The 26,599-nt window shown below is 43.9% G+C and overlaps 1 protein-coding gene across 3 annotated transcripts in view; it reads right to left on the bottom strand.

The window, feature by feature from the left end:
* MCC (MCC regulator of Wnt signaling pathway) overlaps positions 1-26,599 on the bottom strand; it is a 498,291-nt gene that overhangs the window by 136,897 nt on the left and 334,795 nt on the right. For all 3 annotated transcript variants that reach the window (XM_075325006.1, XM_075325007.1, XM_075325008.1), the window contains 2 exons: positions 2,864-3,027; positions 1,874-2,080 (listed from right to left, as the gene is read on the bottom strand). In XM_075325006.1, the coding sequence (XP_075181121.1) occupies positions 1,874-2,080; positions 2,864-3,027 (371 nt within the window). The remainder of the gene's footprint in view (positions 1-1,873; positions 2,081-2,863; positions 3,028-26,599) is intronic.

The raw sequence follows: 26,599 nt of genomic DNA, 5'->3' as shown, positions 1-26,599 counted from the left end.
TTAAAAAAAGCAAGTGTTGTGTAAATATAAATGGTCTTTAATGGTTATATTGCAAGGATATCTCACAGCTGATCCAAAAATACCGTTCCCAGACTATGAAAGCGATATCTGAAATGGTTCCTGTGGCTAGGCTAAATTGCAGAGATAGGAGCAGAAATCTAATTGCTTGCTGTGGAAAATGTCTCCACTTTCCCTTTACGCTGGTTCTCATCAATAAGCCCCAGTCCGTGTTCCTTTAGTGGCAGATCTCCAACACAGTGTGACACACTTAATGAGATGAAGTGTTAAGGTGCAGTGAATATCTGAGCGGAAAGTGAACCATAAGGAAGGTGAGGGTGATACGCCGAGACGAGCGCTGCTGCCAAGGTAGAAACGACCTGCTGTAATACAGACAGCAACAACAATCTGTCTGCTGGAGAACACCAATCAAAACCACTGTAGCATAATGCACTGGAACATTCTGCATTCAGGCAGCAAATTAACTGATGGCAGCCGAGGGGCAATCAATAGCTCTGGCAGGGACAAAAGCGGCTACAAGTGCCAGAACCAAAGTTACAAGCAGCTGGAGAATTCGACAATTTTGCGATTATTTATGAGCAGTTCTACAAGCAAATTAATGTTCCATACATTTTACTACCAAAAGCAAAAATTGTTTTTTATAGGACACCTTTATTTACGGATGAATAACAGCGGGTGGCGGGTCAGTGGTGACGTGGGCACATCTTACTAACCCTTGAAGGTTAGTTATATTTTTCTAGTGAAAAGAAATGGTTGCCCTATGGCTCGGTCTATGAGAAGGGTACAGAATCCAAAAAATTCCAAGGCACCAAGAAGCTCCTCTGTGTTCATAAATCTTTATTTGTTCCAGCATATAGAAAGAAAAAGTGCAAAAAAACAATGTTTCATCCAACAGAGGGCCTTTTTCAAGCCATAAAAATTACATAAAAGGCCCGTTTTTTTTTCAAATAATCTGTACAAGTTTTTTCGACTTCAAAAAAATCACAGATGCTTTGATTTTTTTACAAACAAAGCAAAAAAGTGCCCTATGTTTATGGACTGTCCGGGAATTTCTGGATGGTTGACAATTTATACAGTAAGGCCCTCCTTACAGAAGACTATAGCAGTGTGGTTATTGCTCTGATCACGCTTTTCGTGCAACTCAAAATTCTGAAACAAAAATGAACCAGAGAACATGATCCCAGTGAGTGGCAGCAGGGTCTACAGTGATACTTAGGCCTAAACCACACGACATGAAAATCGGACCGAGTGGAATGCGATAAAACATCGCATTCCACTCGGACCAATATTAGCCTATGTCCCAGCAACCATGTGCGATTATTTTCTCGGCCCCAATCAGACCAAGAAAACAATCGCAGCATGCTGGACTGTAATGCGAGACTCTCTCTCGCACCCATTCAAGTCTATGGGGTGAGAGAAAGATCGCACTGCACTTGTGGTACACCGGTGTACTGCTAGTACAGTGCGAGAATGGCAATAGCTGTCTACGGAGGAGAGAGGGAGATAAATCCCTCCCACCCCTCCTCAGTGCCGCCCCACCCCTCTTCAGTGCCGATCGCATGATCGGACCTCAGTCGCAGTGACACTCGCATGACACTCTGCTCCTGCTGTGCTGCCAGCGTGACCGAGTGTCAAGTGAGGATCGTATTAGTCCCCATGTGGCCCCAACCTTATGGAGACACTGAAGAACCAACTGTATCTCAAGCTGCAGCTCAGAGAAACCAGTTCCATATCTTTGTGTGTTGGCACTGGCGATCACTGGTTCCTCAGATCTCCATTGCGGAAGTGAAGTTGTAGATCATTAATAGTTTAGCATCAGACAGTAAATAACATGGCCAGCTAAGAGAAGTCATACCCTTCGACGAAGTCTATCCCTTTCTTCTCGGATGGCATTCATGGTAGACTTTGTCCTATTGAGGTCTTCCTCTTTGCTGCAGAGCATGGCAGTCAGACTTTCATTTTCTTCCCGCAGACCAGCCAGTTCTTTCTCCCATCGCGACCTTTCTTCTGCCAAATTAGGGTATAATTCACGACCCAGAACACCCTCAATTTCTTCAACCGTCTGACGAACAAAAGGAAAACTGTATTGTTACAACACACACTAAAAGCTGAAACATTTCATATGGCTACTCAATGTATTCAGTAGATGTGAGAACTGTCCTATGTGAATGAAAATTATAATGTCCAAACACATTAGATAAATGTTCATCAAACTGCTGATTTCGACAAACTGCTGGCCGACCATGTAATGTGTGGAGCTTAATGTCTGGATAAGAAGGATAATGCATGTGGAATTTCAACATGTCTGATCCTTTTGTCTTTAAAGGGAACCTGTGATATTGAAAATGGTATCTGATCTGAAGTTAAGATATTATAGAGCAGGAGGAGTGGATCAGATTGATACAGAAGATTTTTAGTAACACTTGCATTGTATTCACTGAGATCCCTGATGTCTGTATGGGGTATGCACACATGTCCGCTGGGCGGTCTCTGTATGAATCCACATAAAGATAAACGTCAATGTGAATAAATTACAAGTTATGCTGAATCTTTTCAGACAAACCTGTGTAATCATTCTGCTCAGATTTCTTTTTTACCAAGTTGTCCACAGATCAGACTGTATGTATATAACAGGGAGATATCTCCGGCAGCGACTTATATCCCCACTCCTTATTGACCCAGCCTGGCCAAACTGAGGCGTAAGCGCTGTCTGCTGAACATGAACATGCCTTCACCCAACAGCTGAAGTGTACAGCTAGCTTTACAGTCATCATCAGCGCCTGATGTATAAATTAATTTCTGTAAAACACTTTAGCACAATGTATAGGCATGTAAAGGATGTTACCTTAATGGCCAGGTCACAGTGCTCACTTGCTGTTGTGAGCTGCTCGATGTGTCTATCAACGTCTGCCACTGACAGATTACAGCTACTCTTCTTTCTCCCGCAGACGACATTTTCGAGGCCTGTCAGTACTCTCTGCAGTTCAGAGTTCAGGTCACTGCACGTGTCTACATTGAATAAAGATGAAAAATAAGAGGAAATATGATATAGTGTAAACGTACACATAGCCAAAGTCACAATGTAACAATGACTTAGCAGTGTCTGGGTTTAAAGGGTTGGTCTGGTACCTAAAATATCTTTCCTGACTTCACAGTATGCTGGGGCTGCACTCACTCCCCATAGTGTCTAACGCCCCTCCTGGAACAACATCACCAGAGGATAGCGCTACAGTTACTTCCTAGTTTATTGCATCATTACCCTCTGAAGACGTCCTGCATCTATAATGATAGGCACTGTGAGAGATATGAGTGCATTGCTGGCGCTCTGCTTCTATCACCGCCCCGTGATGACAATTCGTATGAGGGCTGTGATAGGAGCAGTGAGTGACACCAGCGCCCGACTCCTGGTGACAATTAATTTAAGTATGATGCTAGAGGCTGTGAGACGGCACTGGTGTCACTAAATACTTGTAACTCCACCCTTTGACGACATCTTCTTTCACAGAAGCTATGGCTGTGGTAGAGATAGAAGCAGAGTGCTGGCGCTGCACTCATATCTCCCACAGCTTCTCTCATTAAGGATGAAGGACGTGTTCAGAGGGAGATGATGCAAAAAAACTAGTAAGTGCTGCCCTGTGATGATATCCTGTTCCATTGCAGGAAGTGAGTGCAGCCCCAGCCTCCTGTGATGTCACATTTAAGGCTTTTCGCAAACAAATTTTCACCTCAAGTGTAGTAAAAAAACATATAGGTATTAGCTTAGATAGGGAGAAGTGTAAGGTATGTATAATAGAGAAAACTACAAAAAATGGTTAGTGTAAAGATAGATATTTAGGAGGGACATTTTAGGCGCTGGACCACCATCCTTTGTACTACACTATTGTATTATGATAGGAAACTATCAGAAAATGACCTATTGTTTAAATTATTTTTTTTTGTGTTAAATGTATTTTTTTAAATAGCAGTGTTTTTTTAATGTCATGATCTTGCTTAAAAAAAAATAAAAAAAAAAATGGTGATATTACAATTTACACACAACGTTTTTCTAGATTCCAGTCCTTTTTGGTAGGAAACGTTTTCAGCAAGGCTCCTCATCAGCAGAGGCAGGATTACAAGGACAGGTAACACCTCAATAGAGAGCGGATACAGGATGTGAAGTCACACCTGATCCTGCACCCCCGCACTTCACAAGCTCACTAGACATACGAGAGACGGCTGGGAGTCTGACTATTGTGGCTAATGTGCATGTGCTGCTTCCTGAAAAAAGAGGGAAAAAAAAAAGAAAAAACAAAAAAAAACCAAAACAATAAAAACAACCCTCATTGGCCAGTTAGAAAATTGCAAGACTTCCCATTTTTTATTTTTAATACAGATTAAAGTGTACATTTAACCCTCAACAGGTGAGGTGGGATTTTTTGTCACACAACAGGTGATGTGGGGCTTCCTATACCCCAGTGTTTCGAACGCTCAAATTTTTACAGACAATGCAAAGATCATGTTTGTTTAATTGTTTACTTATTGGTGATTGATTACACGTGAGTATAACAAATTATTGACACCCACAAGTATCGGAAAATGTAATACATTGATGATTCATACCAGCATCTTCCAATGGATGCCTGCTGAAGAATATTTCCCTGGGGTGTGGCAAACCCCACCTCACCAGTAGAGGGTTAAATAAAAAAGCCAGAGTTAGTCGGCTCAGTGGTTAGCACTGCAGTCTTGCGGCGCTGGGGTCCTGGGTTCAAATTCCACCAAGGACAACATCTGCAAGGCGTTTGTATGTTCTCCCCGTGCTATCTGGGTTTGCTCCGAGTTCTCCAGTTTCCTCCCACACTTCAAAGACAGACAGATAGGGACTCTAGATTGTGAGCCCCAATGGGGACAGTGTTGCCAATGTATGTAAAGCGCTGTGGAATTAATAGCGCTAAATAAATGAATAAATATTATTATTATCAATAGATAATTTTCTGATGATTGCTTCCGGCAATTGCAGAACACTACTACTATCTGTCTTATGTAACTGTGATAAAACAGTCTGTCTTATTAAAAAGGTGACCATTTTTTATGTTTTTTCATCTCATCCTTTAGATAATTATAGATTTTTACATCATTTCTGAATTTCTATGTAAAAGTCCTCTAAGTTAGAACCGATTTCTTAATTTCTAGATGAGTTTTTCTCTTGTTGCATGTCACATGACTGCACCTGACAACTAAACTACCACGGAAAAGCTAAAGAATCGCTGACACATGGGCCCAGATTCATCAAAGCAAATTTTCTAAAATCCTGCTGTAAATTTTAATAGTTTTACATTTTCATGTCCGTTCTCCCAGCTCCGCCAAAATAGGTGGAGTCAAGGCTGAGCAGGGGTGCGGCAGGGACAAGACGCCATAACCTGTCTAATTCATGACAGGTTCCTTATGCTACAAATCTCACTTTACTCAAAGACTGGAGTAAGATTCTTGGAGAGATGCATGCCACTGGTCAGACGCTCCTAATTTATAAAGCGCTGTGTAAGAAAATTGCCGGTCTTGATAGATTGAAACTATATGTGTATATGAGATATGGTTGGAGACGGCCATTTGGATGCACTGGAATACTGAATGTCCAATGACGTGTGGCTCTGTGTAACCGGGTCTGCTCACTCACAGTACAGTAGGTTCTGGCCCACAGAAAAATTCACGTGAGCCACACAAACAGTCACTTCATGACCCAAAAATCAGCGTTAGGTTCTCTGGGTACCGGATGATGGGTCCAATAGTCTTTCTAACGCAGCGGTATACATGGACACCATCCAGTAATTCTATACACAAGTGAGACAATGGTCCCTTTCAGCAAGAAACATTTTTCCCCCCCATGTTCCACCATGTATATTGGATATACACTAAATACGCAGCAATCAGGCAGCCGGAATAACATCTTTAATCAGTCATATGAAAAACCATTTTTGAGTCATCCTAAGGCTGAGGCGAAACGGGGATCTACTGTGATCCCCTCGCATGACACTTTGCTCACGCTGGCAGTACAGCAGAGCCGAGTGTCATGCAAGTGGCCCTGTGACTGAGGTCCGACCGTGTGAGCGGACCTCAGCTGCGGGGGCGGGCCGGCACTGAGGAGGGGCGGGCCGGTGTTGCGGAGTGGCGGACCGGCTCCAAGAAGGGGAGGGATTTATCTCCCTCTCTCCTCCATAGCCGGCTATTGCCATTCTCGCCCTGCCTCGCGGTACACCGGTGTAGTGAGATTTTTCTCTCGCCCCATAGACTTGTATGGGTGCGAGAGAAACAATGATCGCATTACAGTCACAGCATGCTGCGATTGTTTTCTCGGTCCGATTAGGGCTGAGAAAATAATCGCTCATGTGCGCTGACACACAGGCTAATATTGGTCCGAGTGGAATGCGATTTTTATCGCACTCCACTCGCACCGATTTTCTCGCCGTGTGGGTTAGGCCTAATAAGAAGCCAAGTAATACTCTGCCACCTTTAATCCAAATCAAAAACTATAAAATTACAGCAATGGCAGGTCAATGGTGGGGAGCACTACACACCATGATGAACGCTGACGAAACTGGTGTTGTACAGAATTATAATTCTTTATGAAACACAACATGGAAAAGGATGGAGAAAACCCTGTCAAGTTTGAGTCATTTTTAGGAAACAATCCTCTTTAGGGACGATCATCATGGGAATATGTAATGGAACACTAAGCAATACAGCTGGGATCCATGCAGAGCTGCGCCATGGTATTATTACAGCCTAGACATCTTCATATACGATGCTGTTTGGGAATAATGCAGTCTAAGTTGTATGTAATAAATATGTTTCTTCAGCGTCCTCCTGCTGCTTGCTGAATTCTACAAGTTTCACAGCCTTTCCTTTATGAGACGTCTCGCCGGGGAGAGGAGGATGCTTGCTACATATTAGATCTTCAGCCAGTACATGACATTCACATAATAGGTAGAGGTCTTACTTTGAAAGGGATGATTGAGAATGCGTATAGTGTGTGCAGTCATCCCAGAAGGGACACTAGATACTGATATATTACGTCAAACTCCACTTTGTGTGCTTTAGTGGCAAAGGAGACTCAATTTAGGCAGTATTACTCCGGGGGTTAATAAATGCTTGATTAGAAATATACACACGTAAGAAAGAAGCGACTTACCAGTTGGAAGTACAGTAACATGTGCAAGAGACAAAAAGTAACCAACGATGGACCAAAGAAAATGTTGTTATGTATATATATATATATATATATATATATATATATATATATATATATATACTGTATACACACACACACACACACACACACACACACTACAGTATATACATACACACGCACGCACACCCACACAGTTGTGCTCCAAAGTTTACATACCCCGGTAGATTTCGCTTCTTGGCCTTTTTTCAGAGAATATGAATGATAACGCAAAATCTTTTTTTCCACTCATGGTTAGTGGTTGGGTGACGCCATTTATTGTCAAACTACTGTGCTTTCTCTTTCTAAATCATAATGACAACCAAAAACATCCAAATGACCCTGATCAAAAGTTCACATACCCTGGTGATTTTGGCCTGATAGCAAGCACAGAAGTTGACACAAACGGGTTTGAATGGCTAATAAAGGTAACATCCTCACCTGTGACCTGTTTGCTTGTAATCCGTGGGTGTGCATAAAAGCTGAGTGAGTTTCTGGGATCCAGAGAGACTATCTAAGATCTTTCATCCAGCCACTGACGTTTCTGGATTGTGAGTCATGGGAAAGCAAAAGAATGGTCAACGGATCTACAGGAAAAGATAGTTGAACTGTATAAAACAGGAAAGGGATACAAAAAGATATCCAAGGAATTGATAATGCCAGTCAGCAGTGTTCAAACTGTGATTAACAAATCGAAAATCAGATGCTCTGTAAAAACCAAACCACGATCAGGTAGACCAACAAACATTTTGGCCACAACTGCCAGGAAAATTGTTCGGGATGCAAAGAAAAACACACAAATAACATCAGCTAAAATACAGGACTCACTGAAAACTAGTGGTGTGGGTGTTACAAGATGCACAATAAGGAGGCACTTGAAGAAAAATGATCTGCATGGTTGAGCTGCCAGAAGAAAGCTATTACTACGCAAATGCCACAACGTATTACGCCAAACAGCATAGATACAAGCCTCCAAACTTCTGGAACAAGGTAATTTCGAGTGATGAGACCGAAATCAAACTTTTTGGCCACAACCATAAACGTTACATTTGGAAAGGTGTCAACAAGGCCTATGATGAAAGGAACACCATTCCTACTGTAAAGCATGGAGGTGGATTGCTGATGGAGATGTGTGAGCTACAAAAGGCACAGGAAACTTGGTCAAAGTTGAAGGAAAGATGAATGCAGCACGTGATCAGCAAATACTGGAGGCAAATTTACATCAAACCAGAAGCTGCGCATGGGATGTACTTGGATGTTCCAACATGACAACGATCCAAAACACAAGGCCAAGTCGACCTGCCATTGGCTACAGCAGAACAAAGTGAAGGTTCTGGAGTGGCCATCTCAGTCTCCTGACCTCAATATCATTGAGCCACTCTGGGAAGAACTCAAGCGTGCAGTTCATACAAGAAAGCCCTGGAATTTACAGGGACTGGAAGCTTTTTGCCAAGAAGAATTGGCAGCTTTACCATCTAAAAATATAAAGAGCCTAACCCACAACTACCGCAAAAGACTTCAAGCTGTCATTGATGTTAGATGGGGCAATACACGTTATTAAGAACTGGGGTAGGTAAATTTTGATCTGGGTCATTTGGATGTTTTTGGTTGTCATTATGATTTAAAAAGAGAAAGCACAGTAGTTTGACAATAATTGGCTTCACGAACCACTAACCATGAGTGGAAAAAAAGATTTTGTGTTATCATTCATATTCTCTGAAAAAAGGCCAAGAAAGCAAAAAATCTGCCGAGGTACGTAAACTTTTGAGCACAACTGTAAATACACAAACATACATATTAACACATATTATATATACATATTATATATACATATTATAGACCTATGCATACACAAAAGATATAATATACAGTACAGATCAAAAGTTTGGACACACCTTCTCATCTCTAGAACAACTGTTAAGAGGAGACTTTGTGCAGCAGGCCTTCATGGTAAAATAGCTGCTAGGAAACTACTGCTAAGGACAGGCAACAAGCAGAAGAGACTTGTTTGGGCTAAAGAACACAAGGAATGGACATTAGACCAGTGGAAATCTGTGCTTTGGTCTGAGGAGTCCAAATTTGAGATCTTTGGATCCAACCACTGTGTCTTTATAAAAAAGGTGAACGGATGGACTCTACATGCCTGGTTCCCACCATGAAGCATGGAGGAGGAGGTGTGGTGGTGTGGGGGTGCTTTGCTGGTGACACTGTTGGGGGTTTATTCAAAATTGAAGGCATACAGAACCAGCATGCCTACCACAGCATCTTGCAGTGGCGTGCTATTCCATCTGGTTTGCGTTTAGCTGGACCATCATTTATTTTTCAACAGAACAATGACCCCAAACACACCTCCAAGCTGTGTAAGGGCTATTTGACTAAGAAGGAGAGTGATGGGGTGCTACACCAGATGACCTGGCCTCTGCAGTCACCAGACCTGAGCCCAATCGAGATGGTTTGGGGTGAGCTGGACCACAGAGTAAAGGCAAAAGGGCCAATAAGTGCTAAGCATCTCTGGGAACTCCTTCAAGACTGTTGAAAGACCATTTCCGGTGACTACCTCTTGAAGCTCATCAAGAGAATGCCAAAAGTGTGCAAAGCAGTAATGAAAGCAAAAGGTGGCTACTTTGAAGAACCCAGAATGCATATTTTCAGTTGTTTCACACTTTAAGTATTTCATTCCACATTTTAATTCATAGTTTTGATGCCTTCAATGTGAATCTACAATTTTTAGAGTCATGGAAATAAAGAAAATTCTTTGAATGAGGAGCTGTGTCCAAACTTTTGGTTTGTACTGTGTATATATATATATATACATACATACATACATACATACATACATACATACATACATACATACATACATATATATATATATATATATATATATATATATATATATATATATATATAATATATATATTATATATTATATATATATATATACTAGAAGGTGGCCCGATTCTACGCATCGGGTATTCTAGAATTTACGTATTGTGTAGTTCATGTATGATTTTTGTTATATATATATATATATATATATATATATATATATATATATAGATGTTGTTGTGTGTAGTTACCAAGTGTTTGTGTAGGGCGCTGTACATGTTCTGAGTGTCGCGGGGGGTGAGAGCGGTGTTGTATGTGTGTTGCGTGTGTTGCGTTGTTTGTGGAGCGCTGTGTGTATGTAGCGTTGTGTGTGTGTGTGTGTGTTGTGCGGTTTGTGTGTGTGTGGTGTGTTTTGGGGGAGGTATGTTTTGAGCAATGTGTGTGTTGTGCAGTATGTGCGTATATTTGTGTGTGCAGCGTTGTCTGTGTGTGTGGGTGTCTGTGTAGGGCGTTGTTTGTGATTCCTAGTGTGTGTGTGTTGTGCAGTGCGCGTGTGTGTGTGTGTTGGGGGGAGGTGTGCACCTCCCATCGTGCTCCATCCCCCATGCTGCGCACCCCCCATCGTGCTGCATCCCCCATGCTGCGCACTCCCAAACGTGCTCCATCCGCCATGCTGCGCACTCCCAAACGTGGTCCATCCGCCATGCTGCGCACTCCCAAACGTGCTCCATCCGCCATACTGCGCACTCCCCATCGTGCTGCATCCCCCATGCTGCGCACTCCCCATCGTGCTCTATCCGCCATGCTGCGCACTCCCCATCGTGCTCTATCCGCCATGCTGCACACTCCCAAACGTGCTCCATCCACCATGCTGCGCACTCCCAAACGTGCTCCATCCGCCATGCTGCGCACCCCCTATCATGCTCCATCCGCCATGCTGCGCACTCCCAAACGTGCTCCATCCACCATGCTGCGCACTCCCAAACGTGCTCCATCCGCCATGCTGCGCACCCCCTATCATGCTCCATCCGCCATGCTGCGCACTCCCAAACGTGCTCCACCCGCCATGCTGCGCACTCCCAAACGTGGTCCATCCGCCATGCTGCGCACTCCCAAACGTGCTCCATCCGCCATGCTGCGCACTCCCAAACGTGGTCCATCCGCCATGCTGCGCACTCCCAAACGTGCTCCATCCGCCATGCTGCGCACTCCCAAACGTGCTCCATCCGCCATACTGCGCACTCCCAAACGTGTTCCATCCGCCATACTGCGCACTCCCCATCGTGCACCATCCGGCATGCTGCGCACTCCCAAACGTGCTCCATCCGCCATGCTGCGCACTCCCAAACGTGCTCCATCCGCCATGCTGCGCACTCCCAAACGTGCTCCATCCGCCATGCTGCGCACCCCCCATCATGCTCCATCCGCTTGGGAGTGCGCAGCATGCCGGATGGTGCACGATGGGGAGTGCGCAGTATGGCGGATGGAGCACGTTTGGGAGTGCGCAGTATGGCGGATGGAGCACGTTTGGGAGTGCGCAGCATGGCGGATGGACCACGTTTGGGAGTGCGCAGCATGGCGGATGGACCACGTTTGGGAGTGCGCAGCATGGCGGATGGACCACGTTTGGGAGTGCGCAGCATGGCGGATGGAGCACGTTTGGGAGTGCGCAGCATGGCGGATGGAGCACGTTTGGGAGTGCGCAGCATGGCGGATGGAGCATGATGGGGGGTGCGCAGCATGGCGGATGGAGCACGTTTGGGAGTGCGCAGCATGGCGGATGGAGCACTTTTGGGAGTGTGCAGCATGGCGGATAGAGCACGATGGGGAGTGCGCAGCATGGCGGATGAAGCACGTTTGGGAGTGCGCAGCATGGGGGATGGAGCACGTCTGGGAGTGTGCAGCATGGCGGATAGAGCACGATGGGGAGTGCGCAGTATGGCGGATGGAGCACGTTTGGGAGTGCGCAGCATGGCGGATGGAGCACGTTTGGGAGTGTGCAGCATGGCGGATAGAGCACGATGGGGAGTGCGCAGCATGGCGGATGGAGCACGTTTGGGAGTGCGCAGCATGGGGGATGCAGCACGATGGGGAGTGCGCAGTATGGCGGATGGAGCACGTTTGCTCAGCCTCTCTCCTTCCAGCCTCCCTCAGCATCAGCCTCCCCCTCCCAGCCTTCCCCAAGATCAGCCTCTCTGCTCCCAGCCTCCTCCAGCACGCCGTGCTCCTCTGCCGACACTCACCCACACCCGATCGCATCCACTCACCCACACAACCGATCGCATCCACTCACCCACACAACCGATCGCATCCACTCACCCACACAACCGATCGCATCCACTCACACACACAACCGATCGCATCCACTCACACACACAACCGATCGCATCCACTCACACACACCCGATCGCATACACTCACACACACAGACACTGACGATATTGCACATACGCGCTGATACTCACAACATCCGGGGATATCACATGCTTCTGGCCATGTGATCCTCCGTCAGGTCCTGGAAGCTCACAGCACAATATCGCCGCCGAGAAGCAAGCGATATCCCAGGATGTTGTGAGTATTTGGATGCGATGTGATGTGTGAGGTATGTGTGAGTGTGATCTGATTTGTGTGTGTGTGTGTGCTGTTATGTGTGTGCTGTTATGTGTGTGTGCTGTTATGTTATGTATGTTCCGCAGCTGCAGGACCTTGATGTGTGGATGCGATGTGATGTGTGTGTGAGGTGTGTGTGAGAGTGAGTGTGAGCCGGTGTACACTGGTAACTATGATACACATCGGGTAACTAAGGGACCTTAGTTACCCGATGTGTATAATGGTTACCAGCTTTCACGGCCTCCGTTAAGATCCCAGCATCGCAAGGTTATGTCTGGCGCTGCCGGGATCCTGACGGAGCCGGTGTAGAAGCAAGCGATATCCCAGCATGTTGTGATGTGTGAGGTGTGTGTGAGAGTGAGTGTGAGAGTGAGTGTGATCTGATGTGTGTGTGTACTCACCTGGGAATCGGAGCCCCGTGTCAGTTGGGCGGCCAGAGCGAGCGTGCATTGCGTGAGGGGGGCGGGGCCTGCAGAGAGCCGGGGCGAGAGGCCAATCCGTGTGGGGGGGCGGGGCCATGGCGAGCCCAGCGGCCAATCAGCTTTGTGTCACCGTAAGGACACAATTTCGGAGCATGACAGACAGACAGACAGACAGACAGACAGACAGACAGAATAAGGCAATTATATATATAGATATGCGTTTCGTGAGGAAGTAGTAGGTTAGGACCGTGAGGAAGGCGTAAAAGGCTGCCAAAACGCGTAGTCCTATCTGCGATATCTCCTGCTAACCATACTTTGTTTTCCTGAGCCTTGTGGGACGTGTTTACTTTTTATGGATATCAAAAATAAAGAAGAAGTCTTATTACAGCACAGGTGTTTCCAAGTCTTTGCTGGATGTTCTTTACAGCCATTTCCATTGCTGGATGCACTCCAGTCCATGTCCGTGGAAGGCTTTGTTTACCAGATGATGAACGCCCGGGTACTACAGCTAGTGTATATACGTATACGGTATATTATTATACATACACACACACACACACACAATAATATATATATATATATATATATATATATATATATATATATATATATATATATATATATATATATATATATACACATACACTAGCTGTAGTACCCGGGCGTTGCCCGGGATAGTCACTGTCTCTCTCCCAGTCTCTGTCTGTGTGTCGCTGTCTGTCTCAATCTCAATCTCTGTCCGTCTGTCTCAATCTCTGTATCTGTCTCTTTGCCCCGCCTGTCTCTTTGCCCCGCCTGTCTCTCTTTATCCGTCTCACCACCGACATCTTTTTACCTCACACATAAGCTTGTTATACTAACAGTTTATTTTGTTCCTATAGCAACCACTGACAGTTGTTATTTATAGCCAGGAGCTCCCTGCTTCATTCAGTTTAATGGCTGCAGGATTTTTGTAGAGCAACTGGAAAGCGCGGGGTTACATTTTCCTGCCCAAACATAGTCTATGACGTTCCCTGAGTCACATGAGACATCTGTGCAAAATTTCGTGATTGTAAATGTGACGGTGCAAATTCCTTTAGCGCAGAGGTCCCCAACCTTTTTTGCACCAGGGACCGACTTTAAGCAAGACCAGTTTTCCATGGCCCGGTGGGACATGGGCGGAGCTTTGGTCACATGGGGGCGGGGTTATGGAGAGGTGGAGCTTAGTGCATACTTATAATATAATTACTACATTATAGCACTGCTATATGCACCAGACAGCGCTGCATGGGGAGGATGCTGGCAAGACCTCGGTGTACAGCGCTGCTAAGTAGCAGCACTGTACATTGAGCGTCAGTGTATACAGCACTGCTGCTTAGCAGCGCTACACACTGAACACCGGTACCGGGAGCCGCGTCAATGAGGCCAGTCTGCTGCCCCGCCCCGGCACGCCCCACATAACATGTTCAGCCGGGGCCAAGTCAGTGAGGAGAGCCTGCCGCTCCACCCAGTCAAGTACATACCATGCTGTGCTGGAGGGCCGTGTCACTAAGACTCGCCCAATGCCCCGCCCCGTCCCGTGCAACAGGTACCATGCTGTGCTGTGGAGGGCTGCATCACAAAGACCCGCCCGATGCCCCGCTCCATCCTGCATAATGTTCTCTGCCGGGAGCTGCGAGCTGTCACGGCTACGGCAGAGAACATTATCAATCCACACAGAGCGTGCTCTGACCAGGCGCAGGGCCGCAGAGCTAGCTGTCAGCGGCGCCGCGGACCGGCTGAAAACCCCCAACGGCCCGGTCCTGGTCCGCGGACCAGCGGTTGGGGACCTCTGCTTTAGCGGACATTCACACATGCATACATACATACACTGAGCTTTATATATTATATATATATATATATATATATATATATATATATATATATATATATACACACATATACACACACACACACACACACACACACACACACGGTATATATTTTACTTGTGTTTAGCGGTAATAATTACTTATTTATGTGCCAAGAAACCAACCACAGCACACTCCAATATCCTCACAGCTTATTTATGTGACAACGTAGGCTCCACACCTGTTGTGCCATGTGGCAAAGTGGTGTTCATTGAAACAGCACACCAGTGTGGATGCTCAATGCTCCAGAATGGGATTGTTAGTTACCTGGAAACATCGCACCGTGCGGACATTGAATTCCATCACACAGACGTCTCCTCTGATTTAGGGCCTGAGCTTAAAGCCAGAGAACACTGACAAGGTATTTAACACCACAATAGTGATTATGTTGGTGGTTACATTGCCTGTCTTGTATGTCTAATGATGGAATTAATAAGTTTTCATACATATAAACACTGAAGACATTGAAGTGTGCGGGGCTTGGTTTCATTAAGTCTGCAGTTGATCCAATATAAGGCCCTTGTCAGGTGTTCATTGCAATAAAGCCGGCTTGAGGGAACTGTATTGAAATTTTAAAGAGAATCTGTCAGGTGTTTGCTCCCCCATCTGACAGCAGCATTCGCTAGGGGCAGAGACCCTGAATCTAGCGATGTGTCACTTACTTTACTGGGGGCAGCAGTTTTGATAAAACCATTTTCTCTTTGCTGCAGATCATGCAGAGCTCAGATGTTGAGTGTGCATAACCCAGCCAACACCAATGATTGGCAGCTTTCTGTACACTGTGCAATGAGAGAACGAAGCCAATCACTGGTTACAAAGTAGTGATAATCTCCTGTTGATTAAACAATTATTTTAGTGAACCTAAATCAAACAGCCTAGTAAGTGACGCATCCCTGGTATCTGGGTCCCTGTCCCTACAGCATGCTGCTCTCACATTACATAACAAAAACCTTCTGACATACTCCATTTAAGTGACTTATCAGATAAAGGAGAAAGTTTAAACTATCTTGAGTCCATGGCTCACATGAATGCTGGGGTTCGAAGAGTGTTCAATGGGTACAGTGAAGAAAGGTACTACCAGCTGGGTCTGGAGGCTATTTATCTCTTTAGAATACAACTATCCATGGATCAAAACTACATGTGAGGATCACCATTGGTTATAATGGGTAGGTGTGTGGCATCTGTGAAAAAGACTGACTGGAAACACAGGCATGTGAAGAAGCCTAGGCTATGTGCGCACTGGAAAAAGGATTTTTCTTAAGAAACTTCTTGAGAGTGAAGGATTAGCGCACCTGTGTTAAAAAAAACACAGCAATAACGCACCGAAAAATGCATGCGTTTTTATGGCATTTTTGTGCGTCTTTTTGCAGGTTGATCCCTGCGTTTTTTAATGCTTTAACAGCAATAAATAATATAGACAATAGACAGGTAATCGATAAATAGCGGGATCGACAGATAGATAGATAATGGATAGATAGATAGATAGAAAGATGGATAGAGGAATAGATAAAGATATAGATATATAATGGATAGATAATGGATAGAAAGATGGATAGATGAATAGATAAATAGATAATGGATAGACAGATAAATAAATAGATAATGGATAGAAAGAAAGATGGATAGATGAATAGCTAGATTGATAGATGGATAGATAATCAATAGATAGTGGACAGATCAATCAATCAATACATAGAGTCCTGTGAGGACACATTGCAGTTCTCACGAGCGGTAATGTGTTCACATTACCAACCATGAGAAATGACCTGTGGTTACCCCTGCAGCATTGCTCACTGAACGAGCCTGCATTGCGTATGCATCAGACGCGGCTGGATGCAAGCGTCGTGGGACCTGTGTGGATTACGCTGGAGCTGTGTGTTTGGAGGGGTTAATAAAGTGGTGAAAGAGGGGCTTTTTTGTTATTTTATTTAAAATAAAGGATTTTTCGGTGTGTGTGTATTCACTTTACTTACGGGTTAATCATGGAAGCTGTCTAATAGACGCTGCCATGATTAAGCTAGGACTTAAAGGCAGCGATGCGCTGCCATTAACTCGTTATTACCCTGATTGCCGCCGCATCACAGCAATCTGGAAGAGCCGGTAACACGCCGGGACTGTCGCATACTGGATGCGACATTCTCGGGGCAGCGGCCGGCTGATATTCTAGGCTGCGAGGGAGGGTTGGGGCATTACCATGGCCCTCACCCCGTCCAGCCTGAGAATACCGGGCCGCCGCTGTGTGTTTACCTTGGCTGGTCGGTAAAAATATGATGGAGCCCACATTTTTTTCTTGTTTTTTATTTTTAATATGTACGTTTGATTTCTATGTGTATTCTATATGTCTGTGTGTGAGTGTGATATGTGTGTGTATTCTATATGTCTGTGTGTGAGTGTGATCTGTGTGTGTTTACTCTCTGCTCCGCTTCCTCTTCCTGTCACAATGAAATCACTTCCCTGCAAAACGCAGGCAGTGATGAACATTATGTCCCGAAAAACGTGAAATAACGTGGGAATAACGCAGGAAAACACAATGAAATGCACATAATTTGCTACCTGCGTTATTCCCTGCGTAATTTCAAGATTACATTACAGTCAATGGAGTGAATAACGCAGTTAGCTGCAGAAAAGAAGGGACATGCTTATTCTTTTCTCAAGAAAATCTACTAAAAGAATTTTCTTGAGAAAAAAAACGCAGTGTGCACAGCTAATTTTTTTTGCATAGGTTTTGCTGGGGAATGTCTGCAGAAAGGTAACAAGAATTTCTCAAGAAATTTCTGCAGCAAAAACGCACAAAAAACGTGGGTAAAAACGCAGTGTGCACAGGGCCTTACAGTCATTAGGTGAACCAGACCATGTTCAGCTGATAGAATTAGAAGGACTGGAGTATGATCCAGGAGAGGGGGAGGATCAGCACAGCCGAGTGGAGGTACCTAGTTAAAACAAAATCCTTTATTTCAACATTGTAAAACAAGTTGAAGCTATAGCATGTTTAAAACCTAATCCTACGCATTTCTGGCGTACTACACATGATCTTAGTCATAGGAAATCGAATGAATGTCAAAAGGTGATGTTTACACAGTCAGGCACCAATCAGCCTCGCAGAAATCAGTGAGGTCAAGTAAGTACAATGGAGTATGATCCAGTGGCAAATCAGGAAAGAGAGAGCACTGGTGGGGAGAGGTCATCATTAGGGGGATGATAGCTGCCAATCAGTGCACATTTAAGAATATATCGTACTGGCACAAATAATTCAATATGAACAGAAAACTGAGTCACATGCTGATTTTGGAAACCCTTTAAATGGAGCAGAGTTGCATATACTTGACATTCACCTCATTTCGACATCACTTCATGGTCCTGTTTTTGGGATCAGTGGTGGTTCCGGCAGTCAGATACTAGGCAATCAAGACATTATTATCTGATGTTATGGATAGGGAATAACTTCACATTTTGGAACCGACCTTTTAAAGGGGACCAAAAATCAGGATTTAGCAACATAAAGTAAGAGCAGTGCCATACTGGCACTCGGATGCTGAATTCAGGTATATCGTTTGCTCAAAGAGCAGATGCTTGGTTGCTTAAATATCTGTAATCAGAGTTGAAGAAATGCCATGCACTTTGATTGATCTGTGCATCAGAGTTGGTCTTTGTGGGTTTGGTCCTTGGTGTATATTCCTCCTCCTGCACCTTGTATTGCCCGCCAACAGCAGCAATGGCAGCGTGGCGTGATATTTATATAAAGAAAATCGGGCATGCAATGTAAGACGTAGGAGGACGACTATACACCGAGGACCCGATCCACAAAGGCCAAATCCCGATGCACAGGTCAATTAAAGTGCAGGGCATTTCTACAACTTTGAGTACAGATATTGCAGCTACCAAGCATCCGATCTTTCTACAACAGGTATGCTTTTAGTCAGCATCCTAGTGCCAGTATTGGCAATGGCTTTACTTCATTTAGCAAAATCCAGGCAGTTGCCTTTAAGCAACAAAACTAATTATTGTTGCTGGCTCATTAGAGTGCATGTCTATTAATATTAACCCTGTTCATTTGTAAGTAAATGCTGATAAATTTATTAGCTGGTTATAATAGAGCACTATACTACAATTCACCTTCATTTAAATCATAGGGTACTACCAGAAACACTGAAATCATATTACTATATAGATACTATATAGACACACACACACACACACACACTAATAGATATATCTATATATATTTTTCTCATAGATAGATAGCTAGATAGATATATCTATATATATATATCTAATCTATCTAGCCCTATTAGTGTGTGTGTCAGAGTTTCTGGTAGTATCCTATGATTTAGTATTACTAAAAATGCTGTAAAAAAGTGTGTGTGTGTGTGTGTGTGTGTGTGCGCGCGCGCGCGCGCATGTATATATATATATATACACACACACACACACACACACACACACACACACACACATATATATATATATATACATACATATATACATACATACATACATACATACAGACACACATATATACACACACACACATACAAACACATATATATATATACACATTCTTCAGAATGTACATACTTGCACTGCATCTCAAATATTTGAGAGAGATCAGTGTTTGGATGGTACCAGATTTCCCTGAGGAGATTCAATTAGTCATAAAGATAATGTTACTTGGAAAAAAAAATAAGTAAGAGGTCAGTTATCAGTTGGCAATTGCGGTTTTAGAGATCAAAAGCGATCGTCCGCCTTTTCATTCAACATTTTGGCATCAGTGTTTGGAAGAAATGTAAATTCTCATTGGCTTCATTCCCTCCAGTGAATATTACAGATGTGTGAGCTGCAGACATAGAATCACCAGTCTATGGAGCTAGAAAGAACAAACGGTAAAGAAGCTCTTTAGAAAATTCCCTCTGCAGATCTCCGTCCATGAGAGCGCGCTGAGCTGCTACACTGACCTTGAAGCGCCTGGCCGCTTACGGTCTAACGTTACAATTTACTGTAGACTTCACCCAAATACGCCACTGGGGAGGGAGAATCGTGAGCTCAGAGATCACCGCTCCTTCACCCAATGTGGAAGGTTTCCCCGGCCTTTTTAATATCATCCCATTAATACACAGCTCATTAGAGAATAATTATATGGCATTTGGCTTTCTGCTATATAGTGCATGTAAATATATAATGCCGTGTAAAAGTACAAATGCTACACATAAAACTCTGATCAATGATGCATAAATAAACCTATAAAAATTGGAGAGGAAAGACTTATTTAGCAGCCTGTAAGAGTATATGCAATATACACAAAGGAAGAGGTTAGATAACTCACAAATTCTGCATAATAAATGACAAAAAAGCACTATATGGCCTACACATAATAACAGCAGCTAAGAGATCGAGGACCTACTGAATATCAACAACTGCTCTACATGTAATTCCCCGAACACCTATTAGTGCAGCTTTATGGTTTCTCCATATGGGGCCATAAAACAAAGCGATGCACTGTGAAGAGGAATCAGACACTGCGATTAGGACCTGATGCGGGAGATGCATTAACCAAGCAGAGGTCAGGGAGACACGAAAGGGCCTCAGGAGGGGGACACGAAGCTGGAATTCGGGTTAACCAAGCCAATGCAGTTATAAAATGATTATTATGGTCGACATTTTTTTCCAGGCAAACAGCATTAATAAAGTGTTACAGATAAAAAAATTGTTTAAAAGAACAGAAAGTCCTCAGTGGTTGATACATTTTAATGGCTAACTGAAAAGATGGTAATAATTGCAAGCTTTCGAGACTACTCAGGTCTCTTCATCAGGCATGGTATAACACAAAATCTGAAGAGTCACAGAGTCTCAGAGACCTGAGTAGTCTCGAAAGCTTGCAATTATTACCATCTTTTCAGTTAGCCATTAAAATGTATCAACCACTGAGGACTTTCTGTTTTTTTAAACAATTTTTTTATCTCTACTGGCTAACACGGTACAAAGATATATTTTACTTGTATTAAAGTGTTACAGAAACAGTCAAGTGAAAATGGTGCTCATCTGTAGTGAACTGACATGACAGCTCTGTGCATATCGTGCGGCCATTGACCATTAGACTGTATGATTGTCATGAACGTGAAGGATAATCACCAGCAGAACACTCGTTCGTTAGGTGAAATTATCTTTTGTATTGACAAATTATCAGTCTTCAGTAGAACAATGTCCTCTATAAACAGGAGCTGAGAAGAAGAGCCTATGTGCACTGAACATCCACTACAGATCAGTGCGTTCTGCCTGTATAATCAGGAAATTAACGACTGGTGAACAGAAAACAAGTTACTGATTGGCAGTCGTATAATGCCACACATTGGCTGCTGTAAACGGACCAAAGGGGCAGACATAATTGAACTGTCACTTCACTAAACTGCTGTACCCAAAAAATCCACTACACAGTGTGCACAGCTGGGGGTGTAATGGCTTCACACACTGTGTACTTCTAGTGGGTCACAGAGCCAGGTATCCGCATATCGGTGGGGTGGGAGGCGAAGGAGGGTATTGGTCTATCGGTCTGATATTACTGATTTATCTTAAGGCAAGGTCATGAACATCTCAGATTCAGACAACCTCTTTAAATTACATCCAATACAAAATAAGAGACGTCCTTAAAATATATTAAAGAGGTTTTCCACTACTAATGTGACCCACTTTCATTCGTCCTAACTATTCCTAACTAACACTTTTCTAATATACTTCTGCTGCCTAGCCTGCTCCTGACTCTCTGTGGCATATATATTCCGATGTTGATTTTTTTAGCTTTGAGTCTCCCAGTCTGGAGACCAAATTGGACAAACGGAGCAGGGCACATCACTAGTGGGGGTGGGGCTACCTCTCTGTGAGTGACAGCATGCCCAGATCAGACCTCGCTCTCCCCTCAGCCTGCTTTATAGTGCGGTGCTTTCATGTGACAAGTGCTGTAATGTGCAGATCGTGCAATGTGATATAATATCTAATCATCAGCACATCGAAGAAGTATGTTTGGAAAAAGTTAGTTAGGAATAGTTAGGACAAATGAAAGGGGGTCACAGTAGTGGAAAACCCTTTTAAGCTATACAGATAGACTGTTTTCAGAGCCAATTATGGAATTTGGGAATTTTTTAGATGGAAATATACACAAGCTAATCAAGCTGATTTTCTTTTTTAAAGCTATATATTTTGATCATGAATAAAATAAGTACATCATTCCTACAATATAACTAAACTTGAAAATGCATATACAATGTTGTCATAGTGTCTTCTTCCAAGAAAACAATGTAACGCAGCATCAACTGTTATAAATATTTTACTGTTCTGTACTGAAATAATTGCCCTTTACGGTGCACTCAAACAAAGTGAGTAATTCAATGCAATCCTAGGATTTCTCCTGCTCTTCTCAAATTCCCACTCTGACAAGACAGACATCTGTGCGGTCTCCTGCGCCCTTTGCATTTTTGCTGTACTACACAAGATGCTCCTGAGCTTTCCTTTGCAACATGTATAATGCAAAGCTCTGCACACGCCATCAGCCTGGATGTCATCACTCCTTTCCATCTGTTCCACTTTTAATGTGAAGCAGGGTGGCCCAAACCAACATAATACAACTTGTAATAACCTCACCCCGGCTGCCAAAACAGTGCACGGGTCCATGGCATGACGGGGCTTGTGCTAGAACTAATTATACATTTACCTTTCATTGACAAGAAAGAACAGATCAAAGGCCGACATGTTCCCCACAAGGAACGCCAGCTGGGGAGGCAACCAACCAGAATAGTACACGGCATGGATAATGTACATTAAGTCATTTTTTTCCTACAATAGATATTAGCAAATAGCTTATAACTGCTATCCATAAGTCATATCAGAAATCTTACATCTCGCACACGTTTACATGAATTTGCAATCTTCATTGATGACCTCATGTTACAATGGATAACACATGGCTTTAATAAAGACACACTCAGACTACGCTCACAGCCGAATGACAACCTTACAGCAAAGATACGGCGTTTATTTCCCTTTGGCCATTACTAGCCAGAATATGGTGATATCCAGGCCACCGCCTGTGCCTCATCAGCAACAGGAATTAAAAACTGTCCTCGAACAGCCAAGGCCCCAAGACTGGTAGCCACACTCCGTCCTGCCTTCTTCTCTTTTTGGCTGCCATGAAAACATCAAGAGTTGCAAAATTTTGCGACTAAGCAAAGTGTTTTATGTTTCTCCAGTAAACGGCCACTTTGTTGTATCGGCTTTCAATGGCGTAATGCAGAAGAAATTGTAGGCCGAAGTAACAATTGCTATACAAATATTGGAAACCAACACTTAAAATCATGCCATGTAAATGGGGGATATCACCTTTTGGCTGTCACTAAAGATGATTGTTCTCGGCAGCACATCTTGATGTGTAAACAGGATTTGTGCTGCCTACACCAACGGTAGCCTATGTGAACTGAATAATCTAATGCTGATCGTTCAGGGCATATCTAAAGCGCGGTCTGTCTACAGGCTTCTAAATGATGGCGGATCGGCAAACATCTACCAAATCTATCTGCACCCTTAGGGGTACTTTGCACGCTGCGACATCGCTAGCATCGGCTAGCGATGCCGAGCGCGATAGTCCCCGCCCCCTTTGCACATGCGATATCTTGTGATAGCTGCCGTAGTGAACATTATCGCTACGGCAGCTTCACACGCACATACCTGCTCTGCGACGTCGCTATGACTGGCGACCCGCCTTCTTCCTATGGGGGCGTGTCGTGCGGCGTCACAGCGACGTCACACGACAGGCGGCCAATAGAAGCGGAGGGGCGGAGATGAGCGGGACGTAAACATCCCGCTCACCTCATTCCTTCCGCATTGTCGGTGGAGGCAGGTAAGGAGATGTTCCTCGCTCCTGCGGCCTCACACACAGCGATGTGTGCTGCCGCAGGAACGAGGAACAACATCGTATCTCTTATTGGTGGGACATTATGAAAATGTCCGACACTACACAGATCACCGATTTCCGCCGCTTTTGCAATCGTTTATCGGCGCATCTAGGCTTTACACGTTGCGACGTCGTTACCGACGCCGGATGTGCGTCACTTTCGATTTTACCCCGACGATATTGCAGTAGCGATGTCGCAACGTGCAAAGTACCCCTTATTCTCTGAGAAAACTAGTGGTTGTCCAGTGTTTCATCTGATCAAATTCTTATAAGGCTTTTCCAGAAATAACTTTTTCTTCCCTATTGGATTCAATGAGGTTAAAATAAACTCAGGTACAAGTCACCTTATAGGCAGCGCTTTGTCTACGTCACTGTCTTAGTCTTTGTAGGTAAGCTGCAGAGATGGCTTCACAACTACAGTGCATTTGACCACTGCAGCCAATCGTAGGACTCAGTAGCTATGCCACAATGCGCTGAGCTCAGATAATGGCTGCAGAGGTGACTTTTGCTGTGGTCGTGATGTCACTGGTGCAGTCTGTCAACAAACACCAGGGCAGAGCAGGATACACAGCACTGGACCTGTTGAGGGTGACAAACACTTGAGTTTATTATTTTAACATTAAAAAGGAAAAGATTTTTTTTTTTCAATAAAGAAACACAAAAAGATATTATTAAAATATAAAAAAGGTACAACTATTAAAGCAATTATTAGAAAGTGGAAGAAACACAAAATGACTCAAATTTTACCCGATCTGGGGCTCCATCCGAGATCTCGCCTCAGGGTGTAAGGATGAGTCTGAGAAAGGTCAGGAATCAGCCTAGAACTACACAGGAGGACCTGGTCAATGACCTGAAGAGAGTTGGGACCACAGTCTCAAAGATTACCATTAGTAACACACTACGCTCGTGGATTAAAATTCTATTAGGGCATGCAAGGTCCCCCTGCTCATGCCGGCATGTGTCCAGGCCCATTTGAAGTTCATCAATGAACCATCTGGATGATCCAAAGGAGGCATGGGAGAAGGTAATGTAGTCAGATGAGACCAAAAATAGAACTTTTTGGTATCAACTACACTCAGAATTAGAAGGAGTACAACCCCAAGACCATTGTCCCAACCATGTAGCATGAAGGTGGAAACATACTTTGGGGGTGCTTTTCTGTAAAGGGGACAGGACAACTGCACTTTATTGAAGGGATGATGAACGGGGTCATATGTCACAAGATTTTGGCCCACAATTTCCTTCCCTCAGTAAGAGCATTGAAGGTAAGTTGTGGCTGGGTCTTCCCGGATTACAATGATCCAAAAAACACCGCCAGGGCAACTAAGGAGTGGCTCCGTAAGAAGCATTTCAAGTTCCTGGAGTGGCCTAGCCAGTCTCCAGACCTGAACCCAATAGAACATTTGTGGAGGGAGCTGAAACTTAATGTTGCCCAGCGACAGCCCCAAAATCTGAAATATCTGGAGAAGATCTGTATGGAGGAGAAAGGCAAAATCCCTGCTGCAGTGTGTGCAAACTTGGTCAAGAACTACAGGAAATGTCTGACCTCTGTAATTGCAGATAAAGGTTTCTTTACCAAATATTAATTTATGTTTTTATATTGTATCATATACTTCTTTCATGCAATAAAATGCAAATTATTTAAAAATCATAAAATGTGGTGTGTGTCTGTGCATATATTTATTATACATTTTGGAAAGGGAAAGTCAGCATTGCATTTCTATCCGTGTAGATAAAAAAAAAAATCTTCTCTATTGAAAATATTCAATCTGTGATGCCATAGAATCCTATGCATACTGTTCTGTTTTTAATGGATAACCAGTAAAGAAGAATTTCATTTGATCTACCCGGATGGAAGTGCTGATTTTCTCTTTCCAATATGTTCATTTATTGCTGTGCTTCACCAGCTGGAGATAGCTCTCACCGGATATGAAAAAATTCCCAGCTTCTACTATGATCACAAGTGTGGTGGGCTTCTGTCTTTTTCTAAGATATATATATATATATATTTCAACAGTGACTGTAACAGAGCATGTTTCTTCATATGGCCAATAGATTATCTGATTTTCAAATGTAGTAGGGTGATAACAATTCTAAGAAATAGAATGAAGTATTAGGCTACATGCGCACGCTGCTTTTTTTGCTGCTTTTTTGGCTGCAGTTTTGTCAGCTGAACTTTCTGACATCTGACTTCCCAGCAAAGTCTATGAGAAGTCAGATTTGTCATGCGCACATTGCAGTCTATTTGTCAGCGTTTTTTTTGTCAAAAGTTTGTGACAAAAAAAAAAATGCACCATGTTCATTCTTCCTGCGTTTTTGTCAACATTTGTCACCCATTGAAATCAATGAGGGCATCAAAAACGCAGGAAAAATGCATGCTAATCAAAAGTGGTGCATTTTACCTGCCTTTTACCTGCGTTTTTGGTACCAAAAACGCAGGTGATTTGTCAGGAAGTGAGGTAACAGGCAAGTGGTCCCGTCCCGTCCTCCACGTGTTCCCCGAAGTACCGCTGTCCCCAGGGGAGATGATGTGGAGGACGGGGACTATCAGCGGCGGCAGCAGCGAGAGGGAAAAATCAATGTTTTCAGCTGCCAATGTCCATCCCCCTCTCGCTGCCGCCGCTGATAGTCCCGTCCTCCACATCATCTCCCCTGTGCGTACACGCTGGGGAAAGCGGTACTTCGGGGAACACGTGGA

The sequence above is a fragment of the Anomaloglossus baeobatrachus genome, chromosome 1, assembly GCF_048569485.1.
Source record: "Anomaloglossus baeobatrachus isolate aAnoBae1 chromosome 1, aAnoBae1.hap1, whole genome shotgun sequence".
NCBI lineage: Eukaryota > Metazoa > Chordata > Amphibia > Anura > Aromobatidae > Anomaloglossus > Anomaloglossus baeobatrachus.
Note: the sequence above shows the minus strand (reverse complement) of the source record. Positions and strands in the feature narration are given on the sequence as shown.